The sequence below is a fragment of the Notolepis coatsorum genome, assembly GCF_963971535.1.
Source record: "Notolepis coatsorum genome assembly, chromosome: 16".
In the NCBI taxonomy this organism is placed as follows: domain Eukaryota; kingdom Metazoa; phylum Chordata; class Actinopteri; order Aulopiformes; family Paralepididae; genus Notolepis; species Notolepis coatsorum.
In genome coordinates this window covers 44,882,654-44,899,691 of record NC_140180.1, presented here as the reverse complement: position 1 = coordinate 44,899,691, position 17,038 = coordinate 44,882,654, and the positions used below count along the sequence as shown (strand labels likewise).

The following is a 17,038-nucleotide window of genomic DNA, read 5'->3' as shown; positions in this document are numbered from 1 at the left end:
GGAATGGACTCAATGAAAATGGATGGGGGGAAAAAAAATATTCCAGTCCACATTTTCCAGTCAACTGATGCAGCCGGGGTTACCATAGTTCATTCTGGAGACTCTGAGCCGCGGCAAGCATGAGTTCTACTGTATACACGTTAGATCTATACACTTATCGATTTTTTCGAATGGTGATCAGGAATTGGAATATACCAGTTGGATACCATCTGATGTCAGGTAAGGAATCTAGGTTATCAGTGTTAGGATAATCAGACTCGTTTTGATGAAGATATAAGCTTTTTTCTGATATGTGCTCCAGCGGTTTCACTGTAAAATCCATGAGGAAATGAAAACGGCTATTATCAGCGCGTGCCTCGAATGTGCGTGCGTGTACGTATACTATTGATCATCTAGCGTTTATTTGAAAACGATTCATAAATATGCCGACAAATATCAACGTTCTGGAATATTCCAGTAAAAGACGATTATCACAGAATGGGCTGTTTTTTACCTCAAAACGGGTGCTTTTCAAAATGCTCTCAAACGGAAATGAAGCGATAAAAAACCAATCTGCCTTGACAGTACTGACTGGAAAATGATTATTTGATAAGCGACAGGCAGATTAGACACATAGCCATAATTTAAAACATAGATTAGGCGATATTAACGTTAACATTAGCGCCGATGGTGGCATTCAAGCACTAAGTCGTGCGCCCCCTGGTGGCACTGAAAGTGTTAAGAGGTGATGTCTATTTACCATGTATATTCTAGTTATCTTATTATTATTGCTACTATTACTATTGTTTTATTGCACAATCGTAGAGGGTGTAGTGTAACACTTCCTCCGGTCCTGGCCCTGTGGGACCAGGACTCAGACAGTCATATTCATCACAAGTACCTCCCATTAACAATAACCCTCAGTCTACATTTCCACCCGGTGGGCTGATGCCAATCTGGCATCAGCTCACACACCAACTTATTGTTATTTATTGTCAGTTGTGTTTGTTGTGTTTATTATCTGTTGTCTCCACTTTGTTAGTCTTGTGTTCCCCTGTCTGTGGTTTGTAATTATGTTTTAGTCTGGTTGTTTGTTATTGTTTTCCCAGTACTCTGTGCTCTATTGTTTCTGTCTACCACACCTGTGTCTTGTTTGTAAATTACCCTCTGTGTCTTGTCAATTAGTCTTGTGTATATAGTCCTGTCTGTCCTGCCCTGCTGTGTGCGGTCATTGTTAAATGTTACCTGTGTGTGTTAGTCGTGTATGTACCTTGTCGTTAAGTAAACTGTTCATCGTCACATTCTGTCTCCGGTCTCATCAATCTCCATTCTGTCATCTGGGTCCATCATGCCAAAGAAGCGTACCAAGCGTAACAGAATGACCGCGCCGAACTTAGACCCGGCAGAGAGAAGAGACGGAGCCAGCTTCGCGCTCGGGATCCTGGGCGCTTCCGTCCTGTGTGCCGACCAGGCGACCGCTCTGGGTCTGGCACCATGGGACGTGGTGGCTGGGCCAGCGGCGCCGATGACATCGGGTGCTTGCGCCGCGGCCACCCCGGTGCTGGATCCCTGGGTGGGGAGTCGCCTGGTCCGCAGGGGAGCGTCGGGGACGGGGCGCGGATCCCGACGCCACAGCCCCAGGGGAAGGGGTTCCCAGGACCGCAGGTCTTCCTCGCCGGTCTGGTCGAGGTCTCCTCCGCCCTGGGAGGTTTCAGAAGACGAGCCACCACCATGGCAGACCTGGAGGAAGACGTCGGATTCCGCTGCCGGAGGGACCCCGGTTGGGGGTCCTGCACCGCGTCCTGTCGCCAGGGAGCCTCCGGTTCGGGGTTCGGCGGGGGGTCTCGCCACCGTGGAGACCCCAGCCCCAGGTCGCGCTCCGGAGCCGTCGTCTCCTCCTCCCATCCTTCCCTGCTCCAGCCCTCCTCGTCAGCCCCCTCCCCCCGTTCCTGTTCCCGCAGGCCCCGTCCCTCGAACCCCCATCCTCCCCCCCCCTCTTTTCGCCGATGCGGCTTCCGTCCCCCCCACCCTCCCCGTTCCCGGGGGGCCTGTTGGGTCGCCTGGGAGTCGACCTTCGAGGGCGGGGTACTGTAACACTTCCTCCGGTCCTGGCCCTGTGGGACCAGGACTCAGACAGTCATATTCATCACAAGTACCTCCCATTAACAATAACCCTCAGTCTACATTTCCACCCGGTGGGCTGATGCCAATCTGGCATCAGCTCACACACCAACTTATTGTTATTTATTGTCAGTTGTGTTTGTTGTGTTTATTATCTGTTGTCTCCACTTTGTTAGTCTTGTGTTCCCCTGTCTGTGGTTTGTAATTATGTTTTAGTCTGGTTGTTTGTTATTGTTTTCCCAGTACTCTGTGCTCTATTGTTTCTGTCTACCACACCTGTGTCTTGTTTGTAAATTACCCTCTGTGTCTTGTCAATTAGTCTTGTGTATATAGTCCTGTCTGTCCTGCCCTGCTGTGCGCGGTCATTGTTAAATGTTACCTGTGTGTGTTAGTCGTGTATGTACCTTGTCGTTAAGTAAACTGTTCATCGTCACATTCTGTCTCCGGTCTCATCAATCTCCATTCTGTCATCTGGGTCCATCATGCCAAAGAAGCGTACCAAGCGTAACAGTGTAGGAGCCAAAGCTATATATTTAGGTTATTGTATTATATGAATGTTTATGTTTATTTTTATAACCTTACATTGAAACGGCAGTAGGAATATTGATTGGGTTTAGATAAAGTCATTGAACTGTCTTATTTGTCATAATAGAACATGCTAGAACATTTGTGACAGTATGATGCCATAACCAAACATTATATAACATTTGTGATGTCACTGTATGATGTCATAACCAAACATTCTAGAACATGTGTATCTTATTAGTCCACAATTATCTCAGAGCAGCAGTGTGCATCTTGAAACAAGACTGAACAGGACTGACCAGATATACTAAACAACATAGACTGAAGCCTGCATTTCGCAACCAAGGTGCCAAACCTACCGTTTTGCTGTGGAAAGAGACGGCAAGTTGATTTACGGCTTTCCAGTGTGGAGGAATTTTCATGTGTCGAGTCGGCGGTGATTTGAGACTGGGAAAAATACAGTTTTCTTACCTTGTTTGTTTTGTTTGTTTGTTTATTAACACAGTTAAACAGAAGTAAAAACAATACATAATAAGTTATAACGATTGTGAAGGAGAAGTTAGAAGCCTAGAGAAGAACATCCCCTAAAATCAAACATACAAAAATACAAAAATATGCATATTATAAAATACCAGAATACATTAAAAGATTAATGTTAATACAAACATACATACACACAGTACATACATGGATATACTATGTACATAATAATATATAACAACCCACCCACCTGCCTATAAACCTACCCACCCACATAACCAAATGCATACCTACATGTATGACCTGTTATCTATCTACTACTTTTGGATGAGAATTTTTTTGTAGTAGTAACGTGAATATTTAGGAAAATAGCTTTAGGACCACTTATGTAAAGAAAGACTTTGTTGTGGAAGAGAAATAAACCATTTGGATATCTTTGTTTTACACTGGAGCGGCTGTGGACATTATTTGTCTTTATCAACAAACGTACTACTCACGAGTAAGCAACTTTAACCAGTAGAGTGGAACGTCGGCCCTAATATTAGTAAGAAAACTGTATTTTCCCAGTCTCCAAAATCACAGCCGACTCGACCAGTCTGGCTCAGGGCTGTTAGGTAGGGTAGGAGGGTGTAATGGGATTTGACCAAAACCAATATTGTGTCTTGTTTGTGGAGAGCCTCGTCGAGTTAGAATCTGGTGGTTTCAGCCCAGACAAAGGTCATGATTAACCAGCCATGATGACCGTGTTCAAAGCAAGGCTTTTAAAAGATTCTGACAACAAGGACGCGTCTTAGTAGTCTGACTGTTCTCCACCTGTTTGTTCAGTTCGAGTGGATCATCAGGGAGCTCACTGGATGCAGCCCGGTGGTTTGGGCGGGGCAGACAGTGGATGACCCTCAGGGAGGACCAGAACACACGCATCAGACGGGGCCTTCCGGCGGACGCTCCAGCGGAGGACCTGCGGGAAGCCATGACCAAGCCACACTGGAAGAAGAGTGGCGCGGTCTCCGCTCCGACCAAGAGTCCCACCGTCGGGGAGCAGGTGAACGACGAAGCGCTCAACGCCACAGCGCCCCCCCGGTGGTGGTCCGGAGCAGAGCATGCCGACCAGGAGGAACACAGAGTGCAAGGTGTCTGACGACGGAACCAACACCTTCTTCTGGCGAGCCCACACAGTGACGGTGCTGTTCATCCTGACCTGTGCTCTGGTGTACGTCACCCTGTTGGAGGAGACACCTCAGGACACTGCCTACAACACCAAGAGAGGGATCGTGGCCAGCATCCTGGTGTTCCTGTGTTTCGGAGTCACTCAAGCAAAAGACGGTCCTTTTACCAGACCACATCCAGCATACTGGCGGTTCTGGTTATGGGTGACCGTGGTGTACGAGCTGTTCCTCATATTCATCCTGTTCCAGACGGTGCACGATGGACAACAATTCATGAAGTACATCGACCCCCGGCTGGGCGTGCCGCTCCCGGAGAGAGACTACGGAGGGAACTGCCTCATCTATGACCCAGGCAACACCACCAACCCCTGGCACAACATCTGGGACAAGATAGATGGCTTTGTACCGGCTCACTTCCTGGGGTGGTACATCAAGACTCTGGTGATACGTGATTGGTGGATGTGTTGGATCATCAGTGTGATGTTTGAGTTTCTGGAGTACAGTCTGGAGCACCAGCTGCCTAACTTCTCAGAGTGCTGGTGGGACCACTGGATCATGGATGTATTGGTCTGTAATGGTCTGGGTATCTACTGTGGTATGAAGACTCTTGGCTGGTTGTCTATGAAGCCATATCAGTGGCAGGGCCTATGGAACATCCCCACATACAAGGGGAAGATCAAGAGGATAGCGTTCCAGTTCACTCCGTACAGCTGGGTGAAGTTTGAGTGGAAGCCGGCATCGAACCTGCGGCGCTGGCTGGCCGTGCTGGGGATCATCTTCATGTTCCTGCTGGCGGAGCTGAACACCTTCTACCTGAAGTTCGTGCTGTGGATGCCCCCTGAACACTGCCTGGTGCTCCTGCGCCTTGTCTTCTTCCTCAACGTGGGCGGCGTGGCCTTGAGGGAGATCTACGACTTCATGGATGACCCGATGTTCCACAGGAAGCTGGGGCAGCAGGCATGGCTGGTGGCAGCCGTCACGGTGACCGAGTTCCTCATCGTGGTGAAGTACGACCCCAACACCATCATGCTGCCCATCCCCTTCTTCGTCACGCAGTGCTGGTACATGGGCATCCTCATCATCATCATCTGGACCATGTGGCGCTTCTTCTTCCGTGACATCACGCTCCGCTACAAAGAGACCCGCCGACGCAAACATGAAGTCCCCGGCGAGCGAGAGCAGCATGGTGACGACCCCCTCCGGGAGAAGCAGGCTGAACAGGAACATGGACCCACTGCGACACAGGCAGTCCTGAGGAGGAGCGGGGATGAGGATGAGCAGGGGGAGGAGTGGGAGGCTGATGAGGAGGGGTTGTAACCGGTCTGTACTGGTTGAAACAACAAGAAGAAAGATCAGGATGAATGGTTCACGCCGAAGGCTGACACATTTTACAACTTCACAGTAAAGGCTGACACATGGATGAAAGAGGTGCATCAGCGTATAGCAGAGTCTATGAAGCACCAAGATGAGGTCAGGCCTGACTACAGTGCATCCAGCCTCATAAAAAATAAAGGGTCTAGAGCACCATCCACTACATTTTCCAGAACATCATCTGCAAGCGTGCGTCTGAAAGCTGAATTAGAGAGGGCTGAGTTGCTAGCTCAGGCTTCCGCTCTAAAACAAAAACGACAACTCGATGAGCAGGATGCTCTGCTCTTGGCTAATGAGGCTAAGCTAAGAGAGAGGAGTTAGTTCTAGAACATTTGTGATGTCACAGTATGATGACATAACCAAACATTCTAGAACATTTGTGATATCACCGTATGATGTCATAACCAAACAGTCTAGAACATCTGTGTATCTATATATTGTCCACAATTCTCTCAGAGCAGCAGTGTGCATCGTGAAACATGACTGAACAGTACTGAACAACATAGACTGAAGCCTGCATTTCTCAACCAAGGTGCCAAGCCTACCGTTTTGCTGTGGAAAGAGCCGGCAAGTTGATTTACGGCTTTCCAGTGTGGAGGAATTTTCATGTGTCGAGTCGGCAGTGATTTTGGAGACTGGGAAAATACAGTTTTCTTACCTTGTAGTAGTAACGTGCATATTTAGGAAAATAGCTTTAGGACCACTTCTGTAAAGAAAGACTTCACTGTGGAAGAGAACTAAACCATTTGGATATCTTTGTTTTACACTGGAGCGGCTGTGGACATTATTTTTCTTTATCAATGAACATACTAACGAGTAAGCAACTTTAACCAGTAGAGTGGAACGTCGGCCCTCATAGCGGGCACGGCAAAGCACATTTCACTGTATGCCCTGGTATGCATGTGATGAATACACTCTTGAATCTACTGTATATATATACACTTCCCCCTGGATTACAGATTATATACATGTTACATTACATATTGTATATTGTATTGTATGGGGGAAAAAATATTCCAGTCCACATTTTCCAGTCAACTGATGCAGCCGGGGTTACCATAGTTCATTCTGGAGACTCTGAGCCGCGGCAAGCATGAGTTCTACTGTATACACGTTAGATCTATACACTTATCGATTTTTTCGAATGGTGATCAGGAATTGGAATATACCAGTTGGATACCATCTGATGTCAGGTAAGGAATCTAGGTTATCAGTGTTAGGATAATCAGACTCGTTTTGATGAAGATATAAGCTTTTTTCTGATATGTGCTCCAGCGGTTTCACTGTAAAATCCATGAGGAAATGAAAACGGCTATTATCAGCGCGTGCCTCGAATGTGCGTGCGTGTACGTACGTATACTATTGATCATCTAGCGTTTATTTGAAAACGATTCATAAATATGCCGACAAATATCAACGTTCTGGAATATTCCAGTAAAAGACGATTATCACAGAATGGGCTGTTTTTTTACCTCAAAACGGGTGCTTTTCAAAATGCTCTCAAACGGAAATGAAGCGATAAAAAACCAATCTGCCTTGACAGTACTGACTGGAAAATGATTATTTGATAAGCGACAGGCAGATTAGACACATAGCCATAATTTAAAACATAGATTAGGCGATATTAACGTTAACATTAGCGCCGATGGTGGCATTCAAGCACTAAGTCGTGCGCCCCCTGGTGGCACTGAAAGTGTTAAGAGGTGATGTCTATTTACCATGTATATTCTAGTTATCTTATTATTATTGCTACTATTACTATTGTTTTATTGCACAATCGTAGCGGGTGTAGGAGCCAAAGCTATATATTTAGGTTATTGTATTATATGAATGTTTATGTTTATTTTTATAACCTTACATTGAAACGGCAGTAGGAATATTGATTGGGTTTAGATAAAGTCATTGAACTGTCTTATTTGTCATAATAGAACATGCTAGAACATTTGTGACAGTACTAAACCATTTGGATATCTTTGTTTTACACTGGAGCGGCTGTGGACATTATTTTTCTTTATCAATGAACGTACTAACGAGTAAGCAACTTTAACCAGTAGAGTGGAACGTCGGCCCTCATAGCGGGCACGGCAAAGCACATTTCACTGTATGCCCTGGTATGCATGTGATGAATACACTCTTGAATCTACTGTATATATATACACTTCCCCCTGGATTACAGATTATATACATGTTACATTACATATTGTATATTGTATTGTATGGGGGAAAAAATATTCCAGTCCACATTTTCCAGTCAACTGATGCAGCCGGGGTTACCATAGTTCATTCTGGAGACTCTGAGCCGCGGCAAGCATGAGTTCTACTGTATACACGTTAGATCTATACACTTATCGATTTTTTCGAATGGTGATCAGGAATTGGAATATACCAGTTGGATACCATCTGATGTCAGGTAAGGAATCTAGGTTATCAGTGTTAGGATAATCAGACTCGTTTTGATGAAGATATAAGCTTTTTTCTGATATGTGCTCCAGCGGTTTCACTGTAAAATCCATGAGGAAATGAAAACGGCTATTATCAGCGCGTGCCTCGAATGTGCGTGCGTGTACGTACGTATACTATTGATCATCTAGCGTTTATTTGAAAACGATTCATAAATATGCCGACAAATATCAACGTTCTGGAATATTCCAGTAAAAGACGATTATCACAGAATGGGCTGTTTTTTTACCTCAAAACGGGTGCTTTTCAAAATGCTCTCAAACGGAAATGAAGCGATAAAAAACCAATCTGCCTTGACAGTACTGACTGGAAAATGATTATTTGATAAGCGACAGGCAGATTAGACACAGCCATAATTTAAAACATAGATTAGGCGATATTAACGTTAACATTAGCGCCGATGGTGGCATTCAAGCACTAAGTCGTGCGCCCCCTGGTGGCACTGAAAGTGTTAAGAGGTGATGTCTATTTACCATGTATATTCTAGTTATCTTATTATTATTGCTACTATTACTATTGTTTTATTGCACAATCGTAGCGGGTGTAGGAGCCAAAGCTATATATTTAGGTTATTGTATTATATGAATGTTTATGTTTATTTTTATAACCTTACATTGAAACGGCAGTAGGAATATTGATTGGGTTTAGATAAAGTCATTGAACTGTCTTATTTGTCATAATAGAACATGCTAGAACATTTGTGACAGTATGATGCCATAACCAAACATTCTATAACATTTGTGATGTCACTGTATGATGTCATAACCAAACATTCTAGAACATGTGTATCTTATTAGTCCACAATTCTCTCAGAGCAGCAGGGTGCATCTTGAAACAAGACTGAACAGGACTGACCAGATATACTAAACAACATAGACTGAAGCCTGCATTTCGCAACCAAGGTGCCAAACCTACCGTTTTGCTGTGGAAAGAGACGGCAAGTTGATTTACGGCTTTCCAGTGTGGAGGAATTTTCATGTGTCGAGTCGGCGGTGATTTTGGAGACTGGGAAAATACAGTTTTCTTACCTTGTTTGTTTTGTTTGTTTGTTTATTAACACAGTTAAACAGAAGTAAAAACAATACATAATAAGTTATAACGATTGTGAAGGAGAAGTTAGAAGCCTAGAGAAGAACATCCCCTAAAATCAAACATACAAAAATACAAAAATATGCATATTATAAAATACCAGAATACATTAAAAGATTAATGTTAATACAAACATACATACACACAGTACATACATGGATATACTATGTACATAATAATATATAACAACCCACCCACCTGCCTATAAACCTACCCACCCACATAACCAAATGCATACCTACATGTATGACCTGTTATCTATCTACTACTTTTGGATGAGAATTTTTTTGTAGTAGTAACGTGAATATTTAGGAAAATAGCTTTAGGACCACTTATGTAAAGAAAGACTTTGTTGTGGAAGAGAAATAAACCATTTGGATATCTTTGTTTTACACTGGAGCGGCTGTGGACATTATTTGTCTTTATCAACAAACGTACTACTCACGAGTAAGCAACTTTAACCAGTAGAGTGGAACGTCGGCCCTAATATTAGTAAGAAAACTGTATTTTCCCAGTCTCCAAAATCACAGCCGACTCGACCAGTCTGGCTCAGGGCTGTTAGGTAGGGTAGGAGGGTGTAATGGGATTTGACCAAAACCAATATTGTGTCTTGTTTGTGGAGAGCCTCGTCGAGTTAGAATCTGGTGGTTTCAGCCCAGACAAAGGTCATGATTAACCAGCCATGATGACCGTGTTCAAAGCAAGGCTTTTAAAAGATTCTGACAACAAGGACGCGTCTTAGTAGTCTGACTGTCCTCCACCTGTTTGTTCAGTTCGAGTGGATCATCAGGGAGCTCACTGGATGCAGCCCGGTGGTTTGGGCGGGGCAGACAGTGGATGACCCTCAGGGAGGACCAGAACACACGCATCAGACGGGGCCTTCCGGCGGACGCTCCAGCGGAGGACCTGCGGGAAGCCATGACCAAGCCACACTGGAAGAAGAGTGGCGCGGTCTCCGCTCCGACCAAGAGTCCCACCGTCGGGGAGCAGGTGAACGACGAAGCGCTCAACGCCACAGCGCCCCCCGGTGGTGGTCCGGAGCAGAGCATGCCGACCAGGAGGAACACAGAGTGCAAGGTGTCTGACGACGGAACCAACACCTTCTTCTGGCGAGCCCACACAGTGACGGTGCTGTTCATCCTGACCTGTGCTCTGGTGTACGTCACCCTGTTGGAGGAGACACCTCAGGACACTGCCTACAACACCAAGAGAGGGATCGTGGCCAGCATCCTGGTGTTCCTGTGTTTCGGAGTCACTCAAGCAAAAGACGGTCCTTTTACCAGACCACATCCAGCATACTGGCGGTTCTGGTTATGTGTGACCGTGGTGTACGAGCTGTTCCTCATATTCATCCTGTTCCAGACGGTGCACGATGGACAACAATTCATGAAGTACATCGACCCCCGGCTGGGCGTGCCGCTCCCGGAGAGAGACTACGGAGGGAACTGCCTCATCTATGACCCAGGCAACACCACCAACCCCTGGCACAACATCTGGGACAAGATAGATGGCTTTGTACCGGCTCACTTCCTGGGGTGGTACATCAAGACTCTGGTGATACGTGATTGGTGGATGTGTTGGATCATCAGTGTGATGTTTGAGTTTCTGGAGTACAGTCTGGAGCACCAGCTGCCTAACTTCTCAGAGTGCTGGTGGGACCACTGGATCATGGATGTATTGGTCTGTAATGGTCTGGGTATCTACTGTGGTATGAAGACTCTTGGCTGGTTGTCTATGAAGCCATATCAGTGGCAGGGCCTATGGAACATCCCCACATACAAGGGGAAGATCAAGAGGATAGCGTTCCAGTTCACTCCGTACAGCTGGGTGAAGTTTGAGTGGAAGCCGGCATCGAACCTGCGGCGCTGGCTGGCCGTGCTGGGGATCATCTTCATGTTCCTGCTGGCGGAGCTGAACACCTTCTACCTGAAGTTCGTGCTGTGGATGCCCCCTGAACACTGCCTGGTGCTCCTGCGCCTTGTCTTCTTCCTCAACGTGGGCGGCGTGGCCTTGAGGGAGATCTACGACTTCATGGATGACCCGATGTTCCACAGGAAGCTGGGGCAGCAGGCATGGCTGGTGGCAGCCGTCACGGTGACCGAGTTCCTCATCGTGATGAAGTACGACCCCAACACCATCATGCTGCCCATCCCCTTCTTCGTCACGCAGTGCTGGTACATGGGCATCCTCATCATCATCATCTGGACCATGTGGCGCTTCTTCTTCCGTGACATCACGCTCCGCTACAAAGAGACCCGCCGACGCAAACATGAAGTCCCCGGCGAGCGAGAGCAGCATGGTGACGACCCCCTCCGGGAGAAGCAGGCTGAACAGGAACATGGACCCACTGCGACACAGGAAGTCCTGAGGAGGAGCGGGGATGAGGATGAGCAGGGGGATGAGTGGGAGGCTGATGAGGAGGGGTTGTAACCGGTCTGTACTGGTTGAAACAACAAGAAGAAAGATCAGGATGAATGGTTCACGCCGAAGGCTGACACATTTTACAACTTCACAGTAAAGGCTGACACATGGATGAAAGAGGTGCATCAGCGTATAGCAGAGTCTATGAAGCACCAAGATGAGGTCAGGCCTGACTACAGTGCATACAGCCTCATAAAAAATAAAGGGTCTAGAGCACCATCCACTACATTTTCCAGAACATCATCTGCAAGCGTGCGTCTGAAAGCTGAATTAGAGAGGGCTGAGTTGCTAGCTCAGGCTTCCGCTCTAAAACAAAAACGACAACTCGATGAGCAGGATGCTCTGCTCTTGGCTAATGAGGCTAAGCTAAGAGAGAGGAGTTAGTTCTAGAACATTTGTGATGTCACAGTATGATGACATAACCAAACATTCTAGAACATTTGTGATATCACCGTATGATGTCATAACCAAACAGTCTAGAACATCTGTGTATCTATATATTGTCCACAATTCTCTCAGAGCAGCAGTGTGCATCGTGAAACATGACTGAACAGGACTGAACAACATAGACTGAAGCCTGCATTTCTCAACCAAGGTGCCAAGCCTACCGTTTTGCTGTGGAAAGAGCCGGCAAGTTGATTTACGGCTTTCCAGTGTGGAGGAATTTTCATGTGTCGAGTCGGCGGTGATTTTGGAGACTGGGAAAATACAGTTTTCTTACCTTGTAGTAGTAACGTGCATATTTAGGAAAATAGCTTTAGGACCACTTCTGTAAAGAAAGACTTCACTGTGGAAGAGAACTAAACCATTTGGATATCTTTGTTTTACACTGGAGCGGCTGTGGACATTATTTTTCTTTATCAATGAACGTACTAACGAGTAAGCAACTTTAACCAGTAGAGTGGAACGTCGGCCCTCATAGCGGGCACGGCAAAGCACATTTCACTGTATGCCCTGGTATGCATGTGATGAATACACTCTTGAATCTACTGTATATATATACACTTCCCCCTGGATTACAGATTATATACATGTTACATTACATATTATATTGAAATAGAGCAAGCGTATATATATAGAGATGAATAGAGATGAAGCTAGACATATTGAGAATAGAGGAGACATGATAATAAAGACTAGGTAGAGAATATAGAGTGAGCGAATATAGTGATAATACGATAATGGGAAAGAACATTTAAATAATATAGAGCTATAGAGGAGATGACAGAGAGAGTGATACTAGAGGAGAGATAATATGAGAGAATGGAGAGGGGGAATAGATACATAATAGAGACAGAACATAGTGATAGATGTATGCAGGGTATTACTGTGTGAAACAATATGGACGATATCACTGACTGAATCACTAAAAATAGCAGTTATGCTTCTGGAATATGTTGGCAACAGCTTCTTTCACGAGAGGTGCCAATAATAAAGAAAAAAGTCACTATTTAATTTATGTTACACAGAGTATCATTTGCATTTTCAAAAAGAAAGCTGACAGATTATGTTCCAACTGCTCATGATGTAATCAGGGCCGCGGGAAGTCCGCGGGAAGTGGGTGTGCTGAGATATTGATCGTTTTTGATTAAATAATTTTATATCTTTTTTTCTTATAAAATATATATATTATATAATTATACTTGTAGTTGTATTGTCTGCGAGACATCGTCACCACGCAACAAGTCAAAATGCTCGCTATCTGCAAACAGCTCCACTGTCTGTGTGTATACTCTGCTTTGGTCAAATCACATTTAGCGTGGGGCCTGAGAGTGCTGGGGCTGACGTTCTGCAGATGGATACTATTGAGTCAGAGCGTTCAACAGGGTCTGAAACGTGTTATGAGGGGGTGCTGAGATAAGTGATATAATAATAATGTCATAGGTTTACCACTCTGGTAAACCAACACTCTCGTTCACTAGAGACCGCGCTCTCACGCTCGGCTCTGTGGAGCGTGCGAGACAAACATGTAACCGTTTTGATGCACACATCACAGCCCAGCTTACCCCACCTGTTGCGCCCTCCCTCTGCAATTCGTTCCCCGCATACATGATCGCCGACATGCAAAAGGTATTTGACCACCCTCCCGGGGGCTCGGATAGTTCTGCTGGCTTGTTCACGCCAGGGAAACCGCAGATATATTCCTTTACTGCGAATTCAGCGTCCCAAAACTATTCCAGGCTGAGTCTATTTTTTTTTAACAACGGATTTCCAGTTCCGCGTTGACGCTTCCAGGCCGCGTGAATATTTTAGGCAACCAACTTGTGTTCAGCGTTTCTCTGATTGGCCACTACGCCCATGTGACCGCGGCAGCGCGAGAGAGCGGCAGTGCGGAAATAGGCTGCATTATATTGCCATTCTCTGTGACAAACTCTAACCTTAACACTTTGACTGCCGGAAAACGCTTTAAAGCGTCATTCCCGGCCATGCTCAAGTTGCCGGAGGACGCTGTAAGCGTCCTTATATCAATATTTCAAAAATCTGCGATCGGATTCATATTTCCCCTCCGCTGGCCTGAGATCCACCAGGAGGACCCACTGAGCTCTCTGGCGGTTCAGGAGCGCCATCTGGTGGCCGATCGGCGCAATCGCCAAACAGGAAGTGCTATGGAGGTTGTGCTGGTCGACCATATTACTTCCGGGCACTCTGTTTGGCTCACGGGACTCGATCTCGACACAATACATAGCGATCGATTGCCAATAACTCGATAAACAACATGATTTGGACATATATACTATTATACAAGCTGGAAATGGACCCGATATTTCTACATACCATAATAGGTAAATTACTGTTCCACGCTCATCGCCCAACGGCGCGAGGAGGATACGGTAAGATTCAGCGTTATTTTTGATCGTATTCCATATAAACTGTTATGATGAACATATCACCCACACTAGATGAATGATATAACGCTGCCCACGGAATTATAAACGATCCCCCGCCCATCCGGTCATCATCAGATCATACGTAGATCATTCTAGAAGTACGTCCAATTGAAATTTTTTATATCGCCCCGATTGCCATCAAACTGTATTTCATCATCAATATAATGCATTTGGGGCTATATATCACGTTCTGGAGAAAGCTGCAGAAACAGATGAAAACATACTTATACATTAGACCATACTTTACTATGAATATGTGAATGAAAAAGTTTAACGTTGCTACACAATGAACAATACATATAGGACTTTGAATGGGCCCTAATAATGGCAATGTAGCAATAGAATTTAAAAAGTTATAGCCCTGCAAAGAAGGGGAATTTCTCCATAGGCAAATAGCGCTGGCAATCCACAGTCATTTTCCGGATTTCTGGCCGGCACCCATAGTGTTAACCAACTCCGAAACAGCGCCTAAACTTAACCCTTCTAACCTTAACCAACTCCGAAACAATGCCTAACCTTAACCCTAACCTTAACCAACTCCGAAACAATGCCTAAACTTAACCATAACCTTAACCAACTCCGAAAGAATATTGCCATGCTCTAAGACAAACTCTAACCTTAACCAACTCCGAAACAGCGCCTAAACTTAACCCTGCTAACCTTAACCAACTCCGAAACAATGCCTAAACTTAACCCTAACCTTAACCAACTCCGAAACAATGCCTAAACTTAACCGGCGAAAGAATGCACGTTAAAAAAAATTTAAAATTGAAGGGATTCGAACTTGTTACCAACACACCACCGCAGGATCCACAGCAAGGCGGCGAACCAGTTGAGCTAGCCGTCGATGTTAAAAGAGGGGGAATTACTGCTACATAATGCTGCCGCGGCAGAGCTCCTGCTGCTCCGCTCTGCCGCTACTGCGTCGCCGCGGGGCGTGGCTAGACGCAAGTTGGTTACCTTAAATAATTACGCTTCCAGGCCGCGTCTATTCGAATCCCAACCGGTTCATGCGTCGGCTATACGCTGTTAATAACACTGCATTATCGAGACAGCGCCCCTATGACGATCTGGCAATGAATTCCAAGAGTAGGGTAAATCTGCAGTGCTGCTCCGCTCTGTGACATTGAGTAGCCTCGGTTACAATGGAATAAAAGCCAAAACAACCTTGCAGTTGCAGTTACACTCCCCGCCAGCAGGGGGTGCTGCAGCCCCCGCCGCACCCCCAGTTGCCGCGTCCCTGGATGTAACCCATCGGCATGGATATGTTTTCAGTACAAAGATCACCAGAACCATATGCCATGTCACTACTCCAATAATCACAGGGTTAATTTCTGACTACAATCATAGCATCGTACGCTGAGGTACTTTGTAGACAATCGTTTTAAACGTACACTCTCTGAAAGGACATGGCACAATTTTGTGCTTTGTGTTTTGTCCCCGAAGATAAAGAAGCATGTCACTTTCAACAAACAGCTGCTTAAAGAACAACTGAATGGCAACATATTGTGCCGCCATCTGACTATCAGGATTACAATCTACTCTGTCAGCATGCAACCATGTTTAGGAAAACACCAACATGGTGGTAAGCTTTGCCAAGATCAACCCATTCAAATGGTTTATCTTACTTCATCACTGACAAGCAACATGGCACCTATAGGCACTAGTGTTCGCTAAGCACATGTTCCTGTTGCTTACAACACGTGCAATGGCACATACAAGCATGTTGTGGCGGCATAGATGGAGAGATAATGGAGATACACAAAAAGCATCAACAAAGCTAATGTGAACTACCGTTACAAGCTATTACCCAACAAGCAAATAGTATGAAGCAAAAACTAACTTAATTTGAAGCAAGATAGTGATGCCAGGGAAGCTAGGATGTCAGGATGCACGGTAGCATTTGTGAGCTAGCATGACGTATGTAACAACAGAACACCAAATGGTAATGGGTTTTACGTAGGGGTGACATATTCAACAAAACAATAATCTGACTTAAGAAATAAAAACATGCAGGCCCCAGAAGATTGATGATGTCAGAGACTGCATGTCAGTGAACCGATATACAGGTTCAAGAAGGAGAAATGCAGCTGCAGTCTTGACTCTTGACCATTCCACCAAGATAGACACATTGGATCAATTTAACTTGTGTCGCCAGGGCTGATTTACTCCTAGGCAAGTACCCGGATGGAAACTAAGTTGCCTTTACTCAAAATATGTCAATACATAATGTGCATCATACTCAAAGTAACTGAGTTGGACTCATGGTAATAACTTATTGAGTTCACTTTAATTAGTTGGCTCGGCGGACTATAGCTTGCTCTGCCATTTAAGTTGCGTTAACTACATTAATTTGGTAAGATTTGCTGTAGGCGTTACAGTGTGGGAGCTAAGTGCTTTAGAAAAACAGATGAAGCAAGATGCATAGTCAGCATTATTCAATAAATAAAAGGACTTTAGCCCCCCTGATTCAGGTTCTTTCCGATGTGCCGTCATCTTCTCAAAACAGTGGAAAACATGGGACATTGTTCAGGAAAG

The 17,038-nt window shown here is 45.3% G+C and overlaps 3 protein-coding genes across 3 annotated transcripts in view; all 3 read left to right on the top strand.

Moving 5' to 3' along the window:
* The window catches only part of diaph2 (diaphanous-related formin 2), an 874,190-nt gene that overhangs the window by 581,797 nt on the left and 275,355 nt on the right, over positions 1 to 17,038 (top strand). The window lies entirely within an intron of this gene.
* On the top strand, positions 4,206 to 5,588 carry LOC311242381 (phosphatidylserine synthase 2-like; the record flags this gene model as incomplete). The annotated part of the gene is made up of 1 exon (XM_084331338.1): positions 4,206 to 5,588. One exon carries the CDS (start codon positions 4,206 to 4,208, stop codon positions 5,586 to 5,588), a length of 1,383 nt encoding a protein of 460 aa, XP_084187464.1.
* On the top strand, positions 10,239 to 11,621 carry LOC311242380 (phosphatidylserine synthase 2-like; the record flags this gene model as incomplete). Its single annotated transcript, XM_084331337.1, has 1 exon — positions 10,239 to 11,621. The coding sequence occupies one exon, from the start codon at positions 10,239 to 10,241 to the stop codon at positions 11,619 to 11,621; it is 1,383 nt and encodes a 460-aa protein (XP_084187463.1).